The 26,164-nt window shown below is 40.3% G+C and overlaps 1 protein-coding gene across 1 annotated transcript in view; it reads right to left on the bottom strand.

Annotated features, from left to right (window-relative positions):
• LOC123962014 (prostasin-like) overlaps nucleotides 1-26,164 on the bottom strand; it is a 91,128-nt gene that overhangs the window by 26,349 nt on the left and 38,615 nt on the right. The window contains exon 5 of the mRNA XM_046037885.1: nucleotides 13,889-14,034. Within this exon, the coding sequence (XP_045893841.1) occupies nucleotides 13,889-14,034 (146 nt within the window). The remainder of the gene's footprint in view (nucleotides 1-13,888; nucleotides 14,035-26,164) is intronic.

The following is a 26,164-nucleotide window of genomic DNA, read 5'->3' as shown; positions in this document are numbered from 1 at the left end:
TTGATAGACTGTTCAGGGAAATGCTAATCGCTGGTTAGTGTCCCTTTTGTCAGTTTAACAGTCAGGCACCGCGTTATCAGCTTCGTAGATCAAAAAGGTGCCAGTTTTATGGTCAGGGATAGCACTTTTCCACCCCCCCTTCCGTTGGGGTCTCTTCAGCAGTCTGTTGAAGTTGATCTTTAACCCCTCTGCTCCTCTCTGGGAGAGGAAAAGAAGAATTTGGAGTAGCTCCAAGTTTATTCAATATAAAATGCACAAATCCACACCGTTGTCCCACTACACTCTCCATAACACCTGTGCTTTTCCTACAGTGACAGTTTAAAAAGTGATTCTGTGAGGGAATTCACTGAAGTTACACCAAGTGAAGGAAAGAAATACTGCCTTGTTATTGTTGGGATCAGTAAATGGGTTGAAGTTTTCCCTCTGCTTAACAGGAAGCCAGGTCATTGGTCAAAGCTCTACTAACTGAGAGGTGAGGCGTTCCAGAGGTCATCAGCCCCCCACAGAGTGCTGGTGCTGTAACACTGTAACTGTAAAAGCAAAATGTTGTGATGAAAAAGGACTTCCATTGGTGCTTTTCCACATGTGCGTGTGACATTGCATTCACAGGTTAAAGGTGCATTGCATGCATAAAGGTGACTTTGGGCCCTCTGTTCACATCCAAAATCATCTAGCTTAGGCCCATGGGAAATCAGAGTCTTTTCAGGAGTGTAGGCTGCTCGCTGCTCTTTGGAGACCAACACAAAACCCCACAAAGAGAAGAAGAGGGTGACAGTGCTGGCAAACTGTCTGAAGAAACCAGCCTCATAAGCGAGGGTTGACAAAGCGTCCTCCATCCAGCAATAGCGTGCCATGCTCCAACAAACAACAACAAAGCTCTGTGTCACCTACAATGGTTCAACTATGAAACGCATTTGTTCGAGATCATTGCACCCATTGTGTTTGCTATGGAATGAGGATAATCAGGAAATAGAAAGACTGTGTTTATAGCATGTTTTCTGAAAAGTAAGGCTGCAGTTGTTTTGTTTCTCTTTCTCCTTTTCAGTCTGAGCTGTTTGAAAGGGTGTGTCACTTGTGACAATGGCTAAGCCTGCTGAATTAAAATGTAAGGATTTGAAGAAGTCAGACCCGTGTATGGGGAGAATAGATGAGTGTACAGATGGTAATGTATTCAAGACAGTATTCACATGCACAGGTCTGGATAAAAGGTGATGAGCTTTGTAGGAATGACGTCATTATTTAGACAGTGGATCCCAAATTATTGAAAAAGAGAGGCAAATCTCTCTCTTCTATGAGTCTCTGTAAAAATCTCAGTGCAGTTGACAGAATAACTTGGACTTACGAAGCTGACAGAGCTTTCACTGATTTAAAGGGCTATTTACAATTTGCCCTACTCAGGAACTACTAGAACCTCACCTACTTTTTTATGCAGTTTATTGACCAATGGAACAGTTATATGATATGCAATAAACATATTTACACTTTGTTCATATATTGAGATAATTTACACATGGTACAAGGTGCAATGTAACTTTATTATCCCCGAGGGGCAATTTGGCTTACAGCCAGCCAATAACAAATATATGGATCAAACAACAATAAATAAACACATCCACAGTACAACATTATTTACATTTAAATTTACGGGGTGCTATTAACAATGGGGATAACAGCCGGGATGAATGACCTTTTTAATCTATTTGTTCTGCATGGTGGCAGACTCTATCTGCGCCCTGATGGCAGCAGCATAAATTCACCCCACAAAGGATGACTGGGATCAGCCAGGATAGCTCTCGCCTTCTTTAAGGATCTGACCTTATACAGGTTATGTAGGTCATCTAAGGTTGTACCCACAATTTTGCTGCATACCTTCACAACACCTTGCATGTGATTTTTCTGCTTAATAGAAAGTGACCCGTGCCAGCAGATAAAAGAGAAAGTGAGAACTGACTCGATAAAACAGGAACAAACACATGAGTGTTACAGAAAAACGTCCAGTATCTATAGCCTGATGTTATTTTCTTGTTTTCTTGTGAATTTTGTTATGTTGGATATGTTGCATTTTAATATGTTGTTTATGTATGGCTGCTACCTTGGCCAGGTAATATAGATTTCAATGGTAGGCTAGGTTAATTGGTGTCTCCAAAATTTCCTTAGGTGTGGATGTGAGTGGTTGTTTGTATACGCAATGGACTGGCGACCTGTCCAGGGTGTACCCTGCCTTTCGCCCGATGTCAGCTGGGTTTGGCTCCAGCCCCCCATGACAGGCAGGATAAGCGGTTGACGATGGATGGATGGGACTTCCTGGTAAAAAATAAATAAATAAACAAGTAGCCAGTTCACAAAGCTAATAAAATGCTGAATTGTCGTCACACTGTCTGGGTTCAGAGATTCCATTACAGCCATTGAGACCCCTCAGAATTATCCTACGACCCCTTGGAAGGTTCCTGACTCCAGTGTTTGGAACCACTGCATGGCATGTTGTTTTTTGTTGCTGCCCTACTCTCAATGCTGACATGTAGAAGCAGTGAGCAGCAGTCAGCACCCATTAAGTTAATGAGGCATCCTCCAACGAAGTGGAACCCAGAGGTTTGCAGGCTGGCCTGCCAGGAGGCCACTTGTCCTCCAACAATCTTGTCGTTGAGCAAATGCTGACCACACACTGAGGAGGGAGATGATAAGGACAGAGTGAGCAATACGTGGTTGACAGCAAATGCATTTACCTATAATAAACTATAAACAAAACGTTTACTTCCCAGAAACGTGTTTAAAATTTCCCAATGGCAGATGACTGATGGACAGGAAGTAAAATAAATGACTTATCGAGACTCTGAACATAGAAAATTAACAAAAAAACACAAAAAACTTTTGAAACAACAACTTTAAATTTATATTTATGACATGCCCAGACGGTGCGGTGGTGCTGTGGTTAGCGCTGTTGCTTCACAGCAAGAAGGTTGTGTGTTTTAACCTTACCCCGGCCTTTCTGTGTGGAGTTTGCATGTTCTCCCAGTGTCACCAGGTGCTCCGGCTTCCTCTCACCATCCAAAGACATGCGGACTGCGGTTGATTGGTGACCCTAAATTGTCCTTAGGTGAGAGTGAGAGTGTGAGTGGTTGTTTGTCTATGTGTGACCCTGCGATGGATTGGCAACCTGTCCAGGGTGTACCCCGCCTTTCACCCAATGTCAGCTGGAATTGGCTCCAGCCCCCTGTGACCCTGTACCCAGGAGAAGTAGTTTTTTTTGTTTATAATCTGTACTTTTACTTAAGTATGTTTTCTTTGAAGTATTTTACTTTGCTACATTTTAAATCACAGCCATTATTGAGTAAAAAAAAAATCACGTTTGCAGGTGGCTCAAAGACAGGACTGATTCATCTCGCTGCGGAGAGTCCCCAGCTGCAGAAGCACCAGGGCCGACCCGTTTTGCGCTGAACCGAGGTGGAAAGGTCCCACTTAGGTCTATTAAAAGAGTATTTTTCCCCACATGGAGACTCAAAAGAGAGGGCAAGGCAAAGCATGTGTACTGACTTAACAGGGATCTTATTAAATTAGAAAAGTTGATCTACAGGGAAAAATGTATTTAAAAGCAATAGCATACAGAATTCCTGAATTCTATTAAATTTTAATATTATAGATGAACCATAAATTGATGCAGTGCTCAAAATTTAAAATCTCGCCTAGAACTCCAACACTGTCATGGCTGGAATTCTGCCCGCCTGCCGAAAACTGTAAGCACCTCATTAATGCTGAGAAAAGAGGTGGATGCAAATCTCGGAAGGTAGCCTACAACATCTGTTCTGCCAAATTATGCATCCACCTCTTAAGGTCCTTTTCAGACACTTTGCTGTGCTCAGTGATCGAATGCGGTAATCACCACATCTTTTAGCTGAATCTCAATGAATGGCACTTCTAAGTGTAATAAAATATAAACAACTGTAATCGTTCAAAAATCATTTATCACCATTGATGATCCTCACGAAGGATATTATAGTATTTAAAACCAGTATTTGGAGGTGCACGCAGTTCTCGGCAGGCATGCAAAACTGGATTATGCGTAAAAACAGGAGCATCGGGATTCATGAAGCCCGACTCTCCTCATTTTACGCATGATCCATGATGATACGGAAGATTTAGAAACAGCAATGGCAAAAATAGCATGTCATGGGTTACTAAGAGGAACCAAGCTCCCCCGTAGTTTGCACCCTACTTGTACCACGGGTAGTTTGTAAAAAAAAGTTTTTATAGTTTGGTAAGAGGCTTTGCTCAAATTAGCCAAAAAGACACGGGGTGCATGACATTGCTAATGTTGGTTGGCATTGGCAACCTGCTGGAAACTAGTTAATTATGCTTAGGCCTATGTTAATAAAAAAATGTATTATGCCTATGAAGTCACATTAAAATTACCACCTGTTTGAAGCTTAAATAGGGAGATGACTTTATAAAAACATTCACAAAACTTCTCATAATAGCATAAAAAAGTTCTCTAACATTGTTTTGCGCCATTGCTTTAGCAAAGGATCTGTCAAACGAACTAATATCTGGCTTTGTGCCTTCTTCAAATCGCAAAAGACTGCGATTTAATTAAATAAGTATAATAACAAGGCCTGTAAATAAGATATTAAATCAGTATAAATAAGTTATTTTAGGAGGTTTATTAAGTAACTAAGAAACTTTTACTCTGAGTACAGTTTAAGGGAGGTACTTTTTACTTTTACTTGAATAGATTATTATAAGAGTAACTTTACTTGTACTTAAGTAAAAATTCATCAGTGTAACAGTAGTTTTACTTAAGTACAATATTTTAGGACTCTTTCCACCTCTGGATATGCCCCATGCTAGTTTGACATGTGATGTTTACATGGGTAGAAATTTGAGATCATCCCTAACATTTATTACTAAACTGGTAAAAACACAATCATTGATGAGTGACACACCTTTAACCCTTTCCTCTCTCAGCTAACAGACTGCGAATCATTTAGTTACAGAAAAGTTTGCAGTTTTTAATATTCCCCGTAAAAATCATTATGACCATGAAAAGCTTCAGTTACCAAAATGTCAGTTGATTTCCTCCATTTGTTACGTCTTACACCCACTAGAGGTCACACATCATCCATAAATAAAACATGCACTACTGCACTACTCACCATTCAAATGCATTTCTGTACATACAACAAGTCTGAGGGGCCTGAGGAGGAGAAATGAGGTCTAAGCGTCTGCAGTTGGACCTTTTTGGAAGGGCGGAGTAAAAGTGAGCGTGTGCAGAACTTTGTGAGTCATATATGAGTGACAACACAGCATTTGAGACTCGTAGCTACAGATTCAACAGATTAAAGATGTTGTAGTTAGTGACTTTTGTTTGAACAAGAACAATATTCAAGATATTTTTTAGAAAATATTCGCTTCAGCAACTGTAGCAAAAAATGTATTTATTTTTTTTATTTTGATACATGCATGTGGCTACAAAACACAACTTCAGCCTCCAAACTGACCATACAGTTGAATCAGCACGTCTCTAAAACAGTTTCAACACAAACAGATTATAACCATCATGAAGGAGGATTTACTGCAGGACATTTGGATTAGACTGCATGAGTTGAGTTCATACATGTGCTCAAAGCCGACAGAAAGGATTTCCCTTAATTAAAAACCAGGTTATTGTGATAAAAAAAAAATCAAAAGGGGTTAATAGTTCAGCACTTTCACATCTACAGGACAGTTGTTGCCACGGCAAAACTTGACAAGACTTAATATTGACATTTATCTTTCAAACTAAATTATTATCAATGTAAAGTTCAGTTTAAGAATTTTTTAGAGAAAATGCTGCTTGTTCACTTTAGATATAATTGTACATTAAGGTACACTAGCTCAGATAGGTACATGATGGTTCCTCTGACCTCTAAAATATGCCCCTTAAGTTTTTTAATCCATTTGTTAACGACTGTAAGAAATTCACAACAGCATGAGTTTAATATACCTGCAATGTAATCAATAAACACCATCCTGTTTTCAGTTATTTGAAGGGGAAGTTTTATGTAAATGACAAATTATCATCTTGTCTTTGACATGCTCGTACGCCAGGCTACATATACCTACATTTGTTCGGTGCTGCTTAAACAATTCATTTTCATTAATTTATTCATTTTACGCCCATAAATTACACCCTTTATTTTAGAGACAAAGCAGGTGCCATTCAGATTCTGTCACACAGAGAAGTTGAGGAGCTGGAAGAAGAAGAAGAGGGAGTGAGCAGGAGCGCCCCCGCTGGTAGTTGGTATGTTGCCGGCAGCTGTGCTGTTGCTGTTGTTGCTGGTGGTGTTGGTGTCTGGCGTTGTTTCCAAATAACAACACTGCTGCCTGGAACCAAGAGCCGCTCTGCTCACCGCCAGATCACCCTGAACAAACAAACAGGACAGATGTGTTCAAGTCCAACTTTCTGTGAAACGGAAAATAATGTTGTGTTTTCTTTTTTTTGTTTGTTTCTCCAAATGCGCTATAAGGTCAAAATACAATTATGCCTTCTCATCAAGCTCTCTTGTGAGTGAGTAAAGTGAATAAGCATATTTCCAGAAAGGCCTTGAAATGTGCTCATTTTAAAGCGAGACTATGCAACTTTTCCTGATCAGCAGTCACTGTCGTTCCATGAGGCATTTATTGAATAATGGAAAATGATCTAATGAAACAGTAGTGAGAGTTTAGAAGAGTTGATTAAGAAAAAAGCTCAGGTCTAGGTTAGTTGAAATCCCAACTTTAAAAATCTTTGCTAAAATAGTCAGCAACTCGGAGTCCTAAAAAGCTCAGCAGCTGTAGCTCTCTTGTGGGCGATGTAAAAACACCGTTCTCAGACATTGAAGGCTACATGGTTTGCTTCAGATGACAAAAAGTATAATACAGACTCTGTTCTTCATTATTCTCTATCATCATTCTTTAAAGCTCCAGTGCCACAACCAATTTAAACCATGTATGAACCAAGGAGGTGCAGAGACACACCAAAGTAAAGTGACCTGTATGCCGTTAGAATCAAGATCTCAACTATACATATAACAGCAGCAATATACCGTCAGTATTAAATAGCCAGTACTCCGACTAAATCCGTCCGTTTTAGTAACCTTTTACCATATTCGAAATTAAGAAACTATTAACAAATGAATTATTTAATGTCAGTCGAGTGATCGCTAACCTGACAACCCGCCTCGCTTTTCATGTCTGTCACATGTGCTCAGTGTGAACCTGCCCTCATCTGTGAAGAGAACAGGGAACCAATGGCAGGCCTGTGAATTTGAGTGTTCGCTCGCGAATGCCAATTGAGCTAAACGGGCTGCAAGTATCGCTTCATACTACCAGCAGTAACAAGGACACAGAGCAGTAAGTCAGGAAGGATAAGGAGAGAGCTACTGTCAGTGGCCTCCACCTGCAAAACCATTTATCCTTTTAGGGTTATCTGGCTGTTGCCTCTCCTCTGCACCTGTTTTTACTTTGACTTGCACTAAAATAAGTGACATTGATTCACAACCCCTTATCCTTCCTAACAGGACCGATTGATATTAATAAAGTTAGTGAAATTGTAACAATTATGAATAAAGAGTATTAGAACAGATCAATGATGACTTCAGCTAATAAATCACTATCATTTAATCTATGAAAAACAAAAGCATACAACAATCAGCATCGTGTGTGTGTGTGTGTGTGTGTGTGTGTGTGAGAGAAAGACATTTAAAGCAAGATATATAAAGTCCTGATTGACGTAGTTAGATACAATGTGACTAATACTTTGTCACACAGAACTCACCAGTGAACGTGAATTCATGGTCCTGCATTTTGGTCATGTTAAAGAAAAACCTTTTAAAGCTTTCAAAGGGGTTTCCAAATGTCTAAACTCAAAGTCTGGACAGGTCTGGCACTTACATTAGTGTGTGCTTCATGGTGGTGTACAGGTGACGCTGAGGTCACCGTCAGTCCCAGTGGACGTGAAGGTGTAGTAGCCTGGCCGGTTGCTGGTGATCTGGCTGTTGATCCAGGACTGATACTGGGACACCCGTGTGTAGCCTGATGGGATATTAGGCACGCCACAGCCTCTACTACTGGTAAAACTCACGATTCCCCCCTGGATCCAGCGACCGCCCTGTTTGTTGATCAGCGGACCTCCTGAATCCCCCTTTAAGAAAAGAAACATCTTAGAGAAGGATTCTTTGCAAAATGTGAAATTGGACACAAACACAGGCGTAAAAATGATCACCTGACAGATGTCCATCCCTCCAGCACTGAACCCGGAGCACATCTTGTTGCTTGTGATGATGCTCGGTCCAAAGGTACAGGTACACTCTCTGTTACCCACAATCGGCAGCTGCACCTCCATGAGGTTACCCGGGGATGGAAGGGACACTGAAGAGACACAAATTCAGTTTAGTAAACACCACAAGCGGTGAAATGTGGTGGCGTGTCAGTTAATAAAGACTTCCACGAAAGGCTGTTTGAATCCTCATTAATGGCTCCTTACAGATCGATCCTTGCTCCGCAGAGCAAAAATAAGAGCTTTGGGGCGGTCTGTGAGATGGCGGAGCAGAACAACTTCCGGTTCAAGCGAGGAAACGACCTGAGATGCACCTAGAGAGGACTCTGACAGCTCTGCTCTGGAGTGTTTACCAGTTTAATGGGCATAAACGTGTAGAAAGTAATATCTGAATCTGCTCAGTATCTCTGCACTGCAGCTGTGTTTTGGCGAAAAGCTATATATAAACTCATAATCATGTAAACTCCGCTGGTGGCTGAGACAAACCAGCTGCTCTCTACCAGCAGCAGCAGAGGGAGGAGGAGGAGGGCTGGTACTGATGTCTGTGCTCTTCATTCGTTTTAAACTTCACTCAGTATTTTGATGTCAGTTTTATGATTGATTTTACCGGCATTTTAGATTTGTTTCCAGTGAGATCTGAGTGACTTTGCTGTTTTTAATCCTGTTGCTTCTTTAGAAAAAACATTTAGTTATGATAAAATATTCAAATACAATCCTGTCTGAATGGTTTTTTTTTTTAAAGGCACTTATTTAGTAATGAAAAAGAACTGATAAGAGTTTCGATAAAGAACTGAGACTTCATTAACTTCCTGATACCATAATTGTCTTTTGAAATTGTATGTTGTTCTTACTGCCGTTTATGGGGCACTGCTTATTTATGTATTTAATTCAGTTGTTATTTACTTATTTTATTTATTTGCTTTACCTTTCTATTCTATTTCCACACAAATGTCATTATATCTGAGCAAAATGACAATAAAGATCGTTCAAAATTCTATTCCATTCTTAAAAATGCTGCCTTGCTTTTTGCTTTGAGTTAGTAATCTACCTGCTTTCTCTGTGGCCCCTTCATGCCTCAGAATTCAGGGCGATGGCAGTTTTGCACTCTAATCCAGCTTTAACACCGCTTTCAGATCGAGGGTTATTACTGTGGATGTTTTTTTCTAATCTTCTCTGTCCGGTGTCCTTCTCTGTCTTGCGTTACGTGCACGGCCATTTTCCACCGTTCCCAGCGCCTGTTTGTTGATTACAGGGAACAATCTTTGTGGGTTCACCTGTCTGTTCAGCGCCCGTCTCGCTGACTGTGTGAAGTTTTAGGCGTATCTGTCTTCTGAGATGGAAGCTCCAGAGGGCATCAGAGCACACTCAACCAGAGGAATCAAACTCTATGGCGCTGCACAGAGGAATGACATTTGCACTTCTTTGTCTTCCCCTTGTTCATTCATTTGGTTCTATCTGTGGAACGTCTACCACTTCTCCTTGACTCACTCTGTGCTGAGTGTTGCTGTCAGTGAACGTGTTCGTACACCTTCCTACCTGCCTGTTGACACATGGAGAGCTGTCCTCCATGTTGGCCCTACTCCACTCACCGCTTATAAAATATTTAAACTTATTCACAAAACTGTTGCTCCCCTGGGTAAAGGAGGAACTACATTTTTACATGGAAAATTCTGAAAACACAGTTGTTGTCACCATTATAGTTATACTGTCTCCGAAAATAAATGTAATCCAGGTGCTTTCTGACTCACCTCCAGTTCCAACATTGCCCCAGCCGGTGGCCCAGGAGAGAGTCCCCTTGTAGTAGGTGCTGCCTGTGGCTGCCAGACAGACGGGCTGGATGTAGGAAGTGAAAGCCACCGGTGAGGAGAGCTTCAGGAGGCAGATGTCGTTTTCCAGAATTCTGGAGTTATAGTTGGGATGAATGATGATCTGTGATACTGTCCGAGACGCTTTTTTTGGGGTTTGATCCCTGTAGAGTCTGGAGACCCAGATACACAGTCAGAGTGCTCGTGGTTATGTCAGTGCTGTAATCAGAAGTAACACAAAACAATGCAAAGCCATGAAAAGCAGAACTGTAGTCAAGAGCACTTTAGCAGACACTTGAAGAGCATGTCTGGTCTAGTTCGTATGGAGCCTGAAAGATGTGGCAACAGGGAGATTTCATTCCCTCAACTTAGTCATCCTTTTACTCAAATATTTTCATGACCTCAAGTCCTAATTAGAGAAGTCGTTTCCTAAAATTAATAATTTTCAGTCCATGTTCTTTACATGTGCTGGAGAGAAGACCTCCAGAAAACTAAGGATTCATTTCTACCTTATTCTACCAATCAAAGTTTTGTTTTTACATCAAAGCAATCTCCAAGTGTACATATCTAATGAAGATAGCAAGAACAAATTTCAAGCGTCGGTTAGAGTTTTAAAATAAAACTTGTGGTTAATGTTTGGTTAGGTTTAGGAAACATCATGTTTTGGGTTAAAATAACTACGTTACTTTCATGACTTGTACTTAGTTACACAACTAAAACAATCAGTGTTGACTTTTTGTTTCAAACATACAATAGTGTTCAGTCACCTGCTTTTAGCTCTCAAAAATGACTACAGTGCATTGAACTATGACGCTAAGGGGCTTCCCAGTGCGTTACAAACTGACACCAAGGTGTCTTTACCATGCGTCCATATGTGTCGACTATTGACTGATCTGTTAATAAAGATTCGGTTGAGAGAACAAATTAAAAATATAACTGTTTCAGTGCCCCACTGCCTCGACTTCTTCTGTGTGTGAGTAAAATAACTTGTTTCTCTGTTTGTAGGAGTGTCAGGTGCTTGTTGCGTTTTAATGTTGTCTGTCTATTTGTTGTTTTTTGGCTCTCCGTTCGGTGGCTTTGCCTGTTTTTGTCCTGCAGTGATAAGAGGGGGCGTTACTCCGAAAGTCCACTGACTCCAGCTACGGCGCGTTAAGCAAGGATTATACTTTCCGAGTCCGCTGTTGCGTCCATTCCCTGGTGAATTGTTGAGTAATCAACCCTATGTCTTTCACACTTTGACAACCTAAAACTGTTCGAGTTTAACCAGCTATTTGCTAGTTTTTGTCTGCCTGCCTGTTTTGGTTGCTCTCAAGACCAACACAGAATGAACTGAGCTATCACATTGCCTTGCTCTCTCTGCTTTTCTATCTGCCTCAGGAAATCACATCGCCCAGCTGCTCCTCTACCTGACTGTTGCCTCCCCTGCCTCTTAGAGCAGTTCTTCCCAACCTTGTTGGCTGGGGACCCCTATAAAATTAAGCATTGTCTGCTTGCTACCCGTCATCACAGGTTGAAACAATGTAGATTTTCACCTTGAATAATGATGAATGATAAAATCATTTAAATTCGAGTAGCAAAGGTCTAGGGTCTCGACCCCAGTTTGGGAACTAGGCTGTTTACAGGACTGCATGGCATGTTGTTTTTTGTCACGCCCCTACCCTCACTGCTTACCTTGCACAGCAGTGAGCAGCAGTCAGCACCCAGTCATTGTTAATGAGGGTTCCTGCACAGAAGTGGAACCCAGAGATTTGCAGACTGGCCTGCCAGGGCCAGCTGCCTGCAGAGGCCACCTGTCCTCCAACAATCTTGGTGTTGAGTGTTGGCTGACCACAAACTGAAGAGAGAGACAATAAAGAGACAGGCTGAACAATACGGGGTTTACAGGAAATACTAACAATAATGAAACTATTTTAATCCACAACATGTTTAAATCTTCAAAATGACAGATGGACAAGAAGTAAAACGTTAGCAGTGAAACTTTGACTTAGCAGCTAGTTGTGAGGGAGACTCACTTACTTAAAACAGCAATTCATGTGTAAATTCAATATGTGTCATGCTATATTAACATAGGATACATTTTGTGAATGCTGCGATTGACTGGCGAGCTGTCCAGGGTGTACCCCGCCTTTCGCCCAATGTCAGCTGGGCTCCAGCCCCCCCGCGACCCTGTACGCAGGATAAGCGGTTGACGATGGATGGATGGACATTCTGTCAGGGTCGCTGCGTGCGCGAAGCAGGGGAGAGCCCAAACGCATGACACTGAGAGCTGAAATTGAGTTCCAGGTTTTATTTATCCCAAGCACGACAACAGGCATGAACAGAACTCACAAGTACAGGAACATCCAAAAGGTAGCAGGTAACAACACGACATCCGACAGGACTGACATGAGACAATGACCAGACAGGGAATGAACAGAAACACCAGACATTTATACACAGTGATTAACGAGCAGGGCGGGAGCAACACAGGTGACTGGGATCAGGGTTAACGAGGCAGAGAGACAGGCAGGCAGATTACTGAGGGGGGAAAAGACAAAACACAAGAAACCCAGACACGCTCAGGACAGGATCGTGACACATTTTGTGAATACTTTTATTACTAAAGTCATTCAAACACACAGATTTTTGATACGTGACTTTAAACCCTGTCCTCTCTCAGTGAACAGACTGGTAAATCATTTCCACTAACAGAAAAGGAGTTTGCAGTTATTTTCAAAATTCCCCTAGAACTCATTATGACCACGAAAGCCTTCAATGACCAAAATGTGTCAGCTGTCTTCCTCTTTTGTTACATCTTAAGACCACTAGAGGTCACAGTCTAACAATAAATTATTATTATCCATCCATCCATCCATCCATCGTCAACCGCTTATCCTGCGTACAGGGTCGCGGGATTATTATTATTATTATTATTATAATATTGGTTGTAATAAGCTGCTTGAACAATCAACCTATACAGACATTTTTCTGGTGAGGACGGGCTGAAATGACCGTATGTTGGTGCTGCTAATCTTATTACTACTAATACTAATGAGTTGTATTAATGCTACAACTACTAGTGTTATTGCTCCAGTCCCTGGTGACGCCTTAATGTCACAAAAACATGACAGTAGCAGAAGTTAAAGGGGCACTCCACTGATTTTACACATGAAGTCAGGTTTACTCTTTACGAAGAGTCGTACTCCTGTGATCACAATTATTTAACGTTATGGTTTATAAACAACCATGATGCTGCCATGAAATTCATGATGTACAGCAGTTAGTGAACAAATCATTGTTCAAATGCACTTCATTATGTAAAACAGTAAATGAACACTTCTCCTTTCAAATACATTCTGAAACAGAATATGAAACTGTTTGTTAGAAGAGGAAGAAAATATTTAATATTAAGCTTTTCAAGGCGAAATGTAGAGTTAAAGTTGAGTTAAAAATCAAAGTCTGGACATGGTAGACACTTACCTTGAGCTGCTGGTGGTGGGGTGGCAGGACATCTTATGCTGAGGTCACCGTCAGTCCCAGTGGATTTAAAGGTGATGAAGCCTGGCTGGTTGCTGGTGATCTGGCTGTTGATCCAGGACTGATACTGGGACACTCGGGTGTAGCCTGATGGGATATTAGGCTGGGCACAGCCCTTACTACTGGTAAAACTAGTGATTCCCGCCTGGATCCAGCGACCGCCCTGCTTGCTCACCAGCGGACCTCCTCCATCCCCCTTAAAGGACAGAAACATTTAGGAGAAGGAATCTTTGCAGAAGGTCAAATCTGACACAAACACAGGTGTAAAAATGATCACCTGACAGACGTCCTTTCCTCCAGCACTGAACCCAGTGCACATCTTGTTGTTTGTGATCAAGCTCACTCCGTAGTTACAGGTACACTCTCTGTTTCCTACAATTGGCAGCTGCACCTCCATTAGGTTTTGTGGGAAAGGAAGGGACACTGAAGAGACACAAATTCAGGTTAATAAACAAGTGTTCACATCTTTTAAAATGGGCAGTTTAATAAACACATCAGTGATCTGTGGCACACCTCATGAGTTTCCAGGTGTTCCTCGGTTGATCAAACAAACATTCTCACTACTTGAACTTAAAGGACCATGTCAGCCGTTTTACAATATCTTCGTCCATTAAAGGGACAATGAGTAACTCTATTGTTAAACCAAAGGACAGGTCCCCCACCAAACTGCAAAACACTTCTAGTACTTCAAATTAAATTTATATAACGCCAATTCATTACAAGAGTTATCTCATTTCACTTTTCATATAGAGCAGGTCAAGACTGTCCTCTTTATATTATTATTAACACTTGAGGCAAGAAAAGACTCTCTTTTTGGAGGTATAGAGACCTCGAACGGAACCGTGACTCATGTTCTCGACCAGTTGGGGTTGAGAGAGAGAGAGAGAGACAGAGAGAGAGAGAGAGTTGGATAGCGATAGAGAGTGAGAGAGGGTGATACAACACAGTGACCACATGCTGTAGAAATACATATACAGTAAAAGTGGTTGTGGTGCAGACAGGAAATGAATAATGTTATTGATCATTTTACTAATATTAATGATAATAAAATAATAGGATTATTAATAATTGTACCAGTGGCACCTGAGCAGTAACATAACTAAGGGATGGTCAAAGAGGAAAGTCTTAAGCCTACTCTTAAATGTGGAGATGGTGTCTGCCTCCTGAACCCAAACTGGAACCTGGTTCCACAGGAGAGGAGCTTGATAGCTGAACGCTCTGGCTCCTAGTCTACTTTTGGAGACTCTAGGAACCACAAGCAACCCTGCATTCTGGGAGCGCAGTGCTCTGATGGGGTAGTAAGGTACTATGAGCTCTTTAAGATAAGATGGTGCCTGACCATTAAGAGCTTTGTAGGTAAGAAGAAGGATTTTAAATTCTATTCTGGATTTTACTGGAGGCCAATAGAGAAGCTAAGACAGAAGAAATGTGATCTCTTTTCCTGGTTCCTGTCAGAACACGAGCTGCAGCATTCTGGATCAGCTGAAGAGTCTTAATGGACTTTTGCGAGCAGCCTGATAATAAGGAATTGCGTTAATCCAGCCTAGAAGTAACAAATGCATGGACTAGTTTTTCTGCATCATTTTTAGACAGGATGTTCCTGATTTTTGCAATATTACGTAGGTGAAAAAAGGTGGTTCTTGAAATTTGTTTAATGTGAGACTTAAACGACATGTCCTGATCAAAGATAACTCTAGAGATCTAAGATTTATGAAAAGGATATTTCACTTCATCCTTTTTTCCCTGAGATTTGTTTTCATCTTTCTGTCAATGAAACAAAGATATTGTATTTTAATAAAGCATACTGGTGTTATACTGTATGCACTCTAACAACACAAGGATGTAAACAATTCATAATAACTGCATTCATGTCACGATTTTGACGTCTTCCGTTTTCCCATCTTGTTTAATTTCTCTACCAGTGGCCTGTACAATAAAGCAAGATAACTGGCTTTTCCGGGTAGCTAAAGGAGTAACTTTGTGACAACTGAGGCCTGTGCTACCCTTCGTAGAGTTCAACCTACTCAGATTTAACTCAGGAAAAGTCAGGTTTCATAATAGGATTTAAGATGTAAAGGTGCAACTGCATATTAGGTCCGTTAAACAATAAAATGGAGCCAGGGGAGAGCAGTAATAATCTGAGAAAAATTTCCAAAAGAATATTTTCTGAGGATAAAGTGTTGAATTTACGGGGGGAAAATAATCACAAATCTACAAGAAAAAGCCTGAATATCATCTGACATCCATCAGAAAGACAAACTCTTTTAAAAACCTGTCCACCTTAGCTCCTTAGCTTAGTTTGAGAGAGTCTTCCCTATCCTGAGTACCTGATGTGTGTCCCCTGGTTGTGTCCCACAACGCTTGTTTGCTCTTGTATAAATGGTTTTCAGTCCCTCTTCGGTCATTGCAGTATGTTGAGGGTTCTGCTTGTTTCTGTGTGGTTGCATTTACCAGTTTTATTTGAATTTAGTTTTGTGTAACAGATTATAACATTTGTTATAATCTGTTACACACTTCCATGGAAGTCACATTATTCTGCTTTTTGCTAATAAACCTTGCAAACTGATGTCAGCTCTCCACTGTTGTGCGTTTGGGCTCAAACCTGCTTATCACTCGATGAATCCTGAGAAAACATAGTTATTGCCACCATTGTAATTAGTTTGTCTCTGAAAATAAAGGTAATCCAGGTCCTTTCCGACCCACCTCCAGTTCCAACACTGCCCCAGCCGGTGGCCCAGGAGACAGTCCCCTTGTAGAAGTTGCTGCCTGTGGCTGCCAGACAGACGGGCTGAATGTAGGTGGTGAAAGTCACGGGTGAGGAGAGCTTCAGGAGGCAGATGTCGTTTTCAAAAGTTCCAGAGTTAAAGTTGGGATGAATGATGATCTGTGATACTGTCCGAGACACTTGATTGGGGTTTATTCCCTGTAGACTCTGGAGACCCAGATACACAGTCAGAGTGCTCGTGCTTACGCCTGATCTGAGGTAATCAGAAGAGAAACAAAACAGTGCAAAGACATGAAAAACAGAACTGTAGTTAAGAGCACTTTAGCAAACACTAAGTCCATATTATGACCACATCTAGTTTGTATAGAGATTAATAGATGTTGCAACAGGGAGATTTCATTTCCACAAGTTAGTAATTTGAATCCTAATATTAAAAACAATTCCCTCATCTTAGTCATTCATGTGCTCAAAATACTTTTTTTCCTGACCTCAAGTCCTAATTACATAAATTGTTCCCTTTAATTATGAATTAATACTTCAGACTGTACATGTAGTCCATGTTCTTTCCATCTGTTGGTGTGGAGATCAACAGAATATAATGGATGAACTGTTGTGGTGGCAGCCCGGCTGAAGGTGAGTGTCCTGGTTTATTCTACTTTTTATCAGTGTTTCTGCTTTTTTCCTTGGTTTCCTGTTCCCTGCCTGCCTCCCTGTGTTTTCTCCCCTGTGTGCTCTCTCTCCCTCTGCTCCTGAGCCCAGCCAACTACCTGCACCTGCATCTCATCAGCCACCTCGTCAGCCTGCCACACCTGCCAGTAATCAACCTGTATTTCAACCCCGGTTCTCGACACCATCCTCACTTGATTGTCGTTGCTCCATACCCGATGCCACTTCCGTGTTCAGGCTTTCATGTTTCTTGTTTTTTTACATTTACCCTGTGCCTTGTCGCTGTCTTCCCTAACCTTGTCTCTCTGTCTGTTTCCCTCCCAGGTACACTCACCCTCGTCCTTTGTTCGGCTGGGCTCATCCACCGGCCCTCTCCTCCTCGGACTTCCCTCACGGCGTCCTCCCTGTTCCCCCGCCTCTCCTCGCTTCCTCGGCCCCTGTGTTCCCCCCGGCCCCCTGTCTCCTTGGTTCCCCGTGCCTGTGCTTCCCCGACGTCCTCCTCTCCCTCCACTCCAGTCCCTCTCACCCTTTTTCCCTCAATAAACCTCCTTCCCTCAGAGTGCTGCATTTGGGTCCTCTCTGTCCACATGCCACACCTCGTAACATGAACATCTCTAAACTGAAAAACACCTGCAATATCAACAGGGGTTTTCCTTTGCACATCGTGAGCATTGTACAATCCTGAGTCAAATACCTCATACGTGTACACATACCTGGCAAATAAAACTGATTCTGATTCAGTTCTCTTAATTCCATCCACGTTTCCCTCACTTGCAAGGAAATCATGCAAGGAGAGAAGGAACGAGGAAATTTGCTTTTAGAGAAATGTGACGTCCTTTCCTGATTTTATTCTGCTTTCATCAGATGCAGTCGTATGTGCAGTCTTTCTTTCCCTGTGTTTGCTTCTTCTGAGTCTTTAATGCAGTTTTGTGACTTGTTTAGTCCTTACTCGATTAGTTTTTTTGTCGTCTATATTTGGACCACACACATGATCAACCACATGTGACTGAATGGAAATGGCGATAAATGATGTAGAAAGTGTTTCTCTCCATCTCTCCCTGACTTTAATTGTCTCTATAATAAAAATTTCTGTGGGAAATTTAAGGAAAAGAAAAATCTTTATAATAAATGAAGAAGGCGAATCATAAAACAAATCACATATAAAACTTGGCAGTGATACACTTTAGTTTAATCAGGCCTATCTGTCTATCTGTATGAAACAGTATTGCGATACATCAGAACTATCAAATAAAGGGGCGTGTCGTCTGTCAAAGACTTCCGCCAAAGCGGCACTCGTGTATGTTCACTCATAGCTCCTCAGAGATCGCTCCTTGCTCCTCGGAGCACAAATAAGAGCTTTGGGACGGTCTGCAAGATGTCGGAGAAGAACAACTTCCGGTTTAAGCAAAGAAACAACAAATAAGAGACTTGAGATGCACCCCATGTTGACAGTTCGATTAGCAACATGTGACGCGAGAATCAAGCGGGAGACGTCTATGACCGGATTGTTTCACAGTAACCAGTTTACAAAATTAATAAAAGCTAAATAGCTGTCAGACCATAGCCAGTGGGTTTAGAGATTGCATTAGGGGAAAGGGAAACAGCTGGACTATAAACGAGCTGTTTTCTGTGGAAGATGGGAACTCCCTTTGGGGTGGGCTTTGGGCTTTTTCACTTTGCAAACCTATTACATGCACAAAAAAAAAGATTTATAACTAAATAAAGGAGAGGGAAAAGCCAAAAAGCATAATATGACCTCTCAAAAATGAACCCTAAAATGCATCCTAAACTCTTTCTAGAATAATCCTCTTTAATTTTCTTTCCCTGCCTCTTAGAGAAGCAGTAACCATCCTTTTTGGCTAATGACCCCTCAAAATGAATCATTGTCTGCTGATACACATCATCAAAGGTTTAAACAACACACATTTTCTCCTTGGATGGTGATATCGGTCAAATTTCAGTAGCAGAAAAATGTTTTTTATCTGTCCTCTCAAGACCTCTCAGATTTATCTTGCGACCGCTTGGAGAGATTCCTGCCCCCAATTTAGACAGACTGTATGTTTTTTTGTCGCCGCCCCTACCCTCTCTGATTACCTTGAGCAGCACTGAGCAGCAGTCATCACCCATTGATTGTTAATGAGGGTTCCTGCACAGAAGTGGGACCCAGAGGTTCGTAGACTGGCCTGCCAGGGCCAGCTGCCTGGAGTGGCCACCTGTCCTCCAACAATCTTGGTGTTGAGTGTAGGTCGACCACAGACTGAGGAGAGAGAGAGAGACAGACAAAGTGGGGAAATAATTAGATAAAAGAAAGTAAAGAAGGTATTAACAACATGTTTACGTCCCAAAAACATGTCCACAAAAAATGTCCCAATGACAGACAGACAGACAGACAGGTGTGACCATAGAAACTTCGACTTACCACTTAGTTGTGAGTGAGACTCTGAAAACATAAAACAAACAAAATCTTTATGATACAGTAATTGTGTATTTATATTTACTGATATGTCTTGGCTATAGTTCACATAATTGGCTTAAATTAAATCCACACATATTACTTTAAATGCTTACAAGAAACTCCTACTACAAGGACAGACTGAAAAGAATAAGAAAGTTAATTTTTAAGGTGGCTTTAAGTTGCAGAATTATAGGTCTGTGTTAAAATAAATTCAGCGCCTTTAATTTTCAATTCAAGCACAATTCAACTTTACTAGTTAGCTTGTACTAAACTAGATTTCTGGCTTGAAAAATAAATACAAATAATACAACAATAGTGATTGTTATCCAAAGCTTTATTATTATTCTTCCGTACGTTTTTTGGCCTTTGATAACTTCAGCATACTTTGTGCTACAAAAACCATTCAATTCATAATGTTGAGCTCTTTAAGGACATTATGGGAAATATTCAACTATTTTGTAACTTTTATACTTTTTAAGCTATTAAGCTTTTTAAGTAATTTTTTTACAATGTAAGTCAGTGGAGAATCATGTTTCAGCTGCTTCAGCTTTCAAAGCCTACTACTTCTGCATACTTTCAGCTATTTCTCTCATTTCAACTTTGTTCAAATGTTCAGAAATCTTTAAGCTATTAAAGTTGTATTCAACTTTTTCATATCTTTTATACTTTTTTCACTACAGGTGTTTTAGTTTGATGAACTCTTCAGGCTTTTTTTTGAGTTTATAATGGGGAGCGGATGGGGAAATATTCAAATCCTTTTTAAGCTCCTTCAGCTTTCAAAGCCTACTTCTGCATACTTTAAGCTTTGTTTATCATTTCAATTTTAAAAATGCTGAGAAATCTTTAAGCTATTAAACTTGTATTCAACTTTTTGATATCTTTTATACTTTTTCTACTATCGCGATTTTAGTCTGGTAAAGAATTCAGGCTTTTTCTGAGTTTATAATGGAAGCGGATGAGACGGAATGTTGTCATCGCTTGAGGGCAGCCAGCTGGAGAACTCATCATAAAAAATCGGGCCAGAACATAGTAAAATTATTTGAAATGCTTGGATACTCGAGCGCACGTTTAGCTCAGTCGGTAGTGTGCCGGACTCCTGGGCCCTGTGTCTAGGTTCAAATTGACAGTAAGGTTTTTAGAGGTCTATTTTACATTAATAACATCTCACTCATTTCGTATTTAATGAAATTATGTCCAAACACATGACTATATGCAGCTAATATTAAACTCACTTTTAAACTACATTTCTTTGTTTCAACTGCACCACAGTCATTCTCACAAATATTCACATCATATCCAACATGATAACTACCATATGGATGGTGAACAGATCTGGATGGAGCGGGACATTTAAAAAAGGTTTGATGGGCTACAGCAAACTTTTCAAATGTTGAACTCATTGTTCTGCATAAACAGGCATGATTACTGACGACTTAGTAGCCTGCTTAAAATAAAAGTTAGAGACTTACTACTATGTAGAGCATTTTTCTTGCACAAACAACAACCCCAAAATGAAACAGCTGTAACTGGAATAATATTATAATAGTGGTAAGCTATAGCTATATACAATATTCTTTTATATGAAATTATAATGAATATAGTAACATCATGTAAATAATATTAGGGCTGCGCGATTAATCTAATTGCAATCACAATCGCGATGTCGTCACGTGCGATTACATAACCACAAAATAGTGTGCAATTTAATCAGACAGAAAAGGTGTGTGACGCTTTCTTGTCTGTATGCGCTGCACTCTGCTCATTATCTCCGCCCACACCGGGTTCTCACATGTGCCTTTACAAACAGATAAGAACATTTTTTTTACTGAGCAGTGTGTGTGCAACTTTTAAGACAACAACCTACCGTAACCCCCACCCCACCGCTAATTGTTCAAAACATAGTCGGACTCGTCACCAGAGCAACGAGAGATATGCCGGTGCTCCAGTCGCTCTGTGACAGAGACAGATACGTTAAATTCCTTTTAAAATCTCCACAATGTCCCTTTTAAAGGTGTGTTGCTGACATGACCAGTTACAGCTTAAAGTGGCACATCAGTCTTAAAATATGTTGTAGAGGTCCTGAAAAAGGTCTTAAAAGGTATTGAATTTTACTTCCGTATTCCTGTATATACCCTGTACTGGAGCAAATCTGATAGGACTGTATCAGAAATAAAATGTTTGTATAGCAAGGTATTCGATACTCCTGTGGTAGTGGATATTTCAGCTTTGGGTTTATACACTCCTTAAAATGCCTGAACAACACATGCAATTATACAATAAAGATTTTTTAATTCTTCACACAGGCCATGGAGACCATACATCTTACCAGCTTGGCAACTCTCCAGCTGACTCTTCATCTTCAGGGCTACGAAGCCATGTCACTATTTACATCTCTGACTGGGTGAGATCATATGAAGTCTGGTGGGAGAAAATGCCACTGAATTTGCGACAATGTGTCGCACAAGGCCAGTGACCCATGAAGCAGGAGCATTTAGCTATGGTGAGAACGATTCTGGACTCGATCCGAGATTAACGCTTGAACCCTACTAGAAGCCACTGTTGCTTGCTGTCACATATGCTTATAAGAGCTATGCCATCACCAACCCCCACACAGCAATGATAAATTCAAAGAACAGTGGCTATTTCTTCACATGAAAAGATTTCTGTGATCACTTGAACACACTGACTGGGATGGATGTTAACACCAGAAGGAAAGAAGATTCAACACGTTTTTGAATCCGACGATTTTTATGTATAGCGTAAAATAACTAATATCACAATATGGAATGTTGTAAGATTTTCTTCAGACAAGAATCCCAAGTGAATGAATCCAACGGACTTTGGTGTGTGAAATGACATGACATGTCTCAAAAACTATTGGACTGATTTCTAGAAAATGTTATGTTTTGCAGGCATTGGGTCATAAACCAAATCCCTTTCAATCTCAGCTCACTTAATTGAACTGTGCTTGCTGTACCATCCTGCAGGTACCTTCTGTGGTCTTTATCCTGCCATCACTCTTTACATGAACACAGGTGTCTCTTTGTACTTTGAATAAGTAAATGTTTTAAAATTAAAAAGCATATTGTAAGAACAAATGTTCATGTTGTAATCTTTTTGGGTGAAATATGTGGTTTGCATTGCTGTCCTGAAATTGGACTGTAAGTTAAAAAAATGTTTTTTAAATGTGGATTTTGTTTTATGGAAGTGAAGAAAAAGTAATTGAAAACATACAGTAAATGAAAGTACTGTAAATGACAATACGGTAATACTACTGTAAATAAATGAAAAATACAATAATAATACCGTGAATGAAAATACAGTAGTTATACTGTAAATGAAAATACAGTAATAATAACGTGAATGAAAATACAGTAATGATACTGTGAATGGAATTACAGTAATGATACTGTAATTTAATTTACAGTAATGGTACTGTAATTGAAATTACAGTAATGATACTGTTAATCGAATTACAGTAACTTACTGGCATCCAGCTGCCAGTAAGTTATTGTAAAATTTACAGCAACCTTTTAACAGTGTAATTTTAGTCTTTTTTCGTCCTATAAGTCATTGAGTTAAATTTTATTTATTAAAATATCCAGTTACAGACCACAATTCAAAATATAAAACATATAGAGTTATAAAATGCATTAAGGCTCTCAGGCATTTGAACTGCTGTCAGATATTTTTCTCCTGTAGATCAACTTTTCTCATTTAATTTCATCCCTGCTGAGTCAGCACACATGTAGGCATGACTGAAGTAACCTTTTTAAATGTGCATGTGGCACCAATGATTAATCAATTTTTTCTCCTCATGTCTAAAACATTGTGCACATCCAAAATCTCTCCCACATATCTGTTTTCTTTTTGCAGAATAACTTGGTAATATTTATCGACAAAAGGTGTAATATATAAATATAATAGATATATAATATAAATAAAATCACAATCTATGAGAGTACAGTATTTTAACAAAACCTTCCTGCCCTGTCCTCTGCTGTGCATGAGCCTGAGTTTTTGCTCTTCTGATCCCCTTTAGACTGTCTGACAGAACCTTTTTGGGATGAGAAAAGCGCGCTTTTCTTCATCAGAGATGGCAAATCGAAACTGAAAAGACTTGTAGTCAGACATAAATCTCACCATAAATCCACACAAATGTGCACCTTTAATAGAGTACAGCTCACAGCTGCTTCAGAAGGCATCCTAACATCCCCAATTAGAGTGTATCAAAGTCTTTATTGAGAGTACAACTTTATTAATCACAAAGGTATATGCAGAAAGGAAAGGTCCTATTTCTCCAAGAATGAATGCAAATAGTGACTGTCAGGAAAAATAGCATTTACATCACGCAGCTGCTTCCTGAATTCTTTTTATAATTATCTGATAGAACAGAATAGAATAGAACAATTACAGTAAAGCAGTCCTTGGAAATTAATGTATGTTATTTCACTTTATGCATCCAGGCTAACTTTTAAATTAGTCTAAACAAAGCCATGAGTTCAGTGCAAAACTATTTTTATTCCATTACATTTATCTGATTTCTATAATTACTGCTCACATGCAGATTAATCTCTTTTTAAACATGTCAAAAATACATTTGGGTAGTTTTGCCCTTTAATTTCATTAAATATTCCATAAATTTAACAGATTACATAATGACTTTTAAACCTGGACTTTTCATACTTTATTTCTCCTTCTCCTTTTTATAAATAGTATTGATGTATATTTTGATTCAGTGTGACAGGATCCACTGAGCACTTTGGTTTAGTACATTTTATTGCTCCAATTTTGTAAAGTTTAATCTGAACGCAGGATTTATTTAACAACTTCTGTTACTTAATTAAAAGATTCTTGATCCTCTGTGCACAGTGAGGAGGGTTCTTACCTTGTGTCAGGAGAGTCAGCAGAGTTGCCACACAGATCACTTTGTAGAAAGCCATTGCTGCAAGTCCATATCATCAGAAATGCACCTGCTTTAATACCCTTCTTCTCCCTCCCTCCCTCCCTCCCTCTCCCTCCCTCCCTCTCTCTCTACCTCCAACTCAAGCTCACCTGCCCATTGACACGCCCAACATCTCACCTATCACCTGTTTCACAAAACATCAAAAATGTCACGTGTCTGAGCAAAGTACATTTACTAAAGTTCTGTTCTTAAGTATAACATTTGAGTACTTAAAAATTTCCTTTTCACCACCTGTAGTAACTAGTAATGCTTTCAGATTAAGATTTTACACTAAAACAAACCTGATAAACCTTAAAAATACAATGCATTTTCACAGATTAAACCTTTTTGTCCTAATAATAACAATTATAGCTTTATTTGTATATCCTTTTTCATTACAGGTAACAAAGTGCTTTTAAACTAAGGAAAACAAGTCAAACAAGTTAAAAGAAAAACTAAAGCCTTCAAGTTAACTCTGAGAAGTTAGTCTATCTGTGTTCTTAACACAACGCTGTCAATGTCTGAGACCCAACTTCAAATAAGTTATAAGCAAACATGTAAGGAGTCGAGCTATTAAGGAAAGCTATCTTAATGTTAGCGCCTGCTGAGCCCCGTTAATCAGCAGAATCGAACTTTGAGTCCTAATTACTAACCAGTTTGTCTGCTTTCTCTTTCTGTGGATCTGACATCTCACATAGTCGTTAAGTTATGAATATGATTTGTATTTTTGATATTAAAAATAAGAACAGGCCAAAATACATGAGGTCACGTTTCACTTTGACGCTAGAAGTGGCTGTGGCTCAGGAGGTAGAGCGGGTTGGCCGTTAATCGGAAGGTCAGCTGTTCTGTTTGAGCACTTAGGCTCAGTGTATGAATGTGTATGACGGGTGAATGCAGATGTAGTGTAAAAGTGCTTTGAGTGGTCAAAAAGACTAGAAAGGCGCTATACAAGTACGGAGCATTTAAATCTTCAATGCTGGCACAGCCCCCTGGTAATCAGATGGCCCATTGGTGATCTTGAATAGCCATAATTGGACGATATGAAAAAAGAGAAGATTTCCCAACTCTAGTTGTGGAGCTAATTTAATCTTCTTCATTTCCTGCTGGGAAAAAACCCTGCACACATTTCAAATAATGAGGAATCACTCAGACAGGCTCAGGCTTCCTGTGAACTTGATTTGGAACAAGATGAACCAGGAATCATTGTCACAAAACGTCAGCTTTTATTACATGTCTCTGATTCCAGGACCATCAGCACCGGATCTCCTCAAGGCTGCATTCTTTCCCTCCCTTCTCTTCTCCCTGTACACCAACAGCTGCACCTCCAGTCACCAGTCTGTCAAGCTCCTGAAGTTTGCGGACGACACCACCCTTATTGGGCTCATCTCAGGTGGGGATGAGTCCGCCTACAGGTGGGAGATCGACCATCTGGTGACCTGGTGCAGCCAGAACAGTCTGGAGCTCAACGCTCTGAAGACAGTAGAGATGGTCACAGACTTCAGGAAGAGCCCAGCCCCACCCTCCCCCATCATCCTGTGTGACTCCCCAGTCACCACTGTGGACTCCTTCCGCTTCCTGGGCACCATCATCTCCCAGGACCTCAAGTGGGAGCTGGACATCACCTCCCTCACCAAGAAGCAGCTGAAGAAGTTCAGACTGCCAAAGACAATGATGGTGCACTTCTACACCGCTATCATTGAGTCCATCCTCACCTCCTCCATCACCATCTGGTACGCTGCTGCCACTGCCAGGGACAAGGGCA

Source organism: Micropterus dolomieu, linkage group LG02, assembly GCF_021292245.1.
Source record: "Micropterus dolomieu isolate WLL.071019.BEF.003 ecotype Adirondacks linkage group LG02, ASM2129224v1, whole genome shotgun sequence".
Taxonomy (NCBI): domain Eukaryota; kingdom Metazoa; phylum Chordata; class Actinopteri; order Centrarchiformes; family Centrarchidae; genus Micropterus; species Micropterus dolomieu.
Note: the sequence above shows the minus strand (reverse complement) of the source record. Positions and strands in the feature narration are given on the sequence as shown.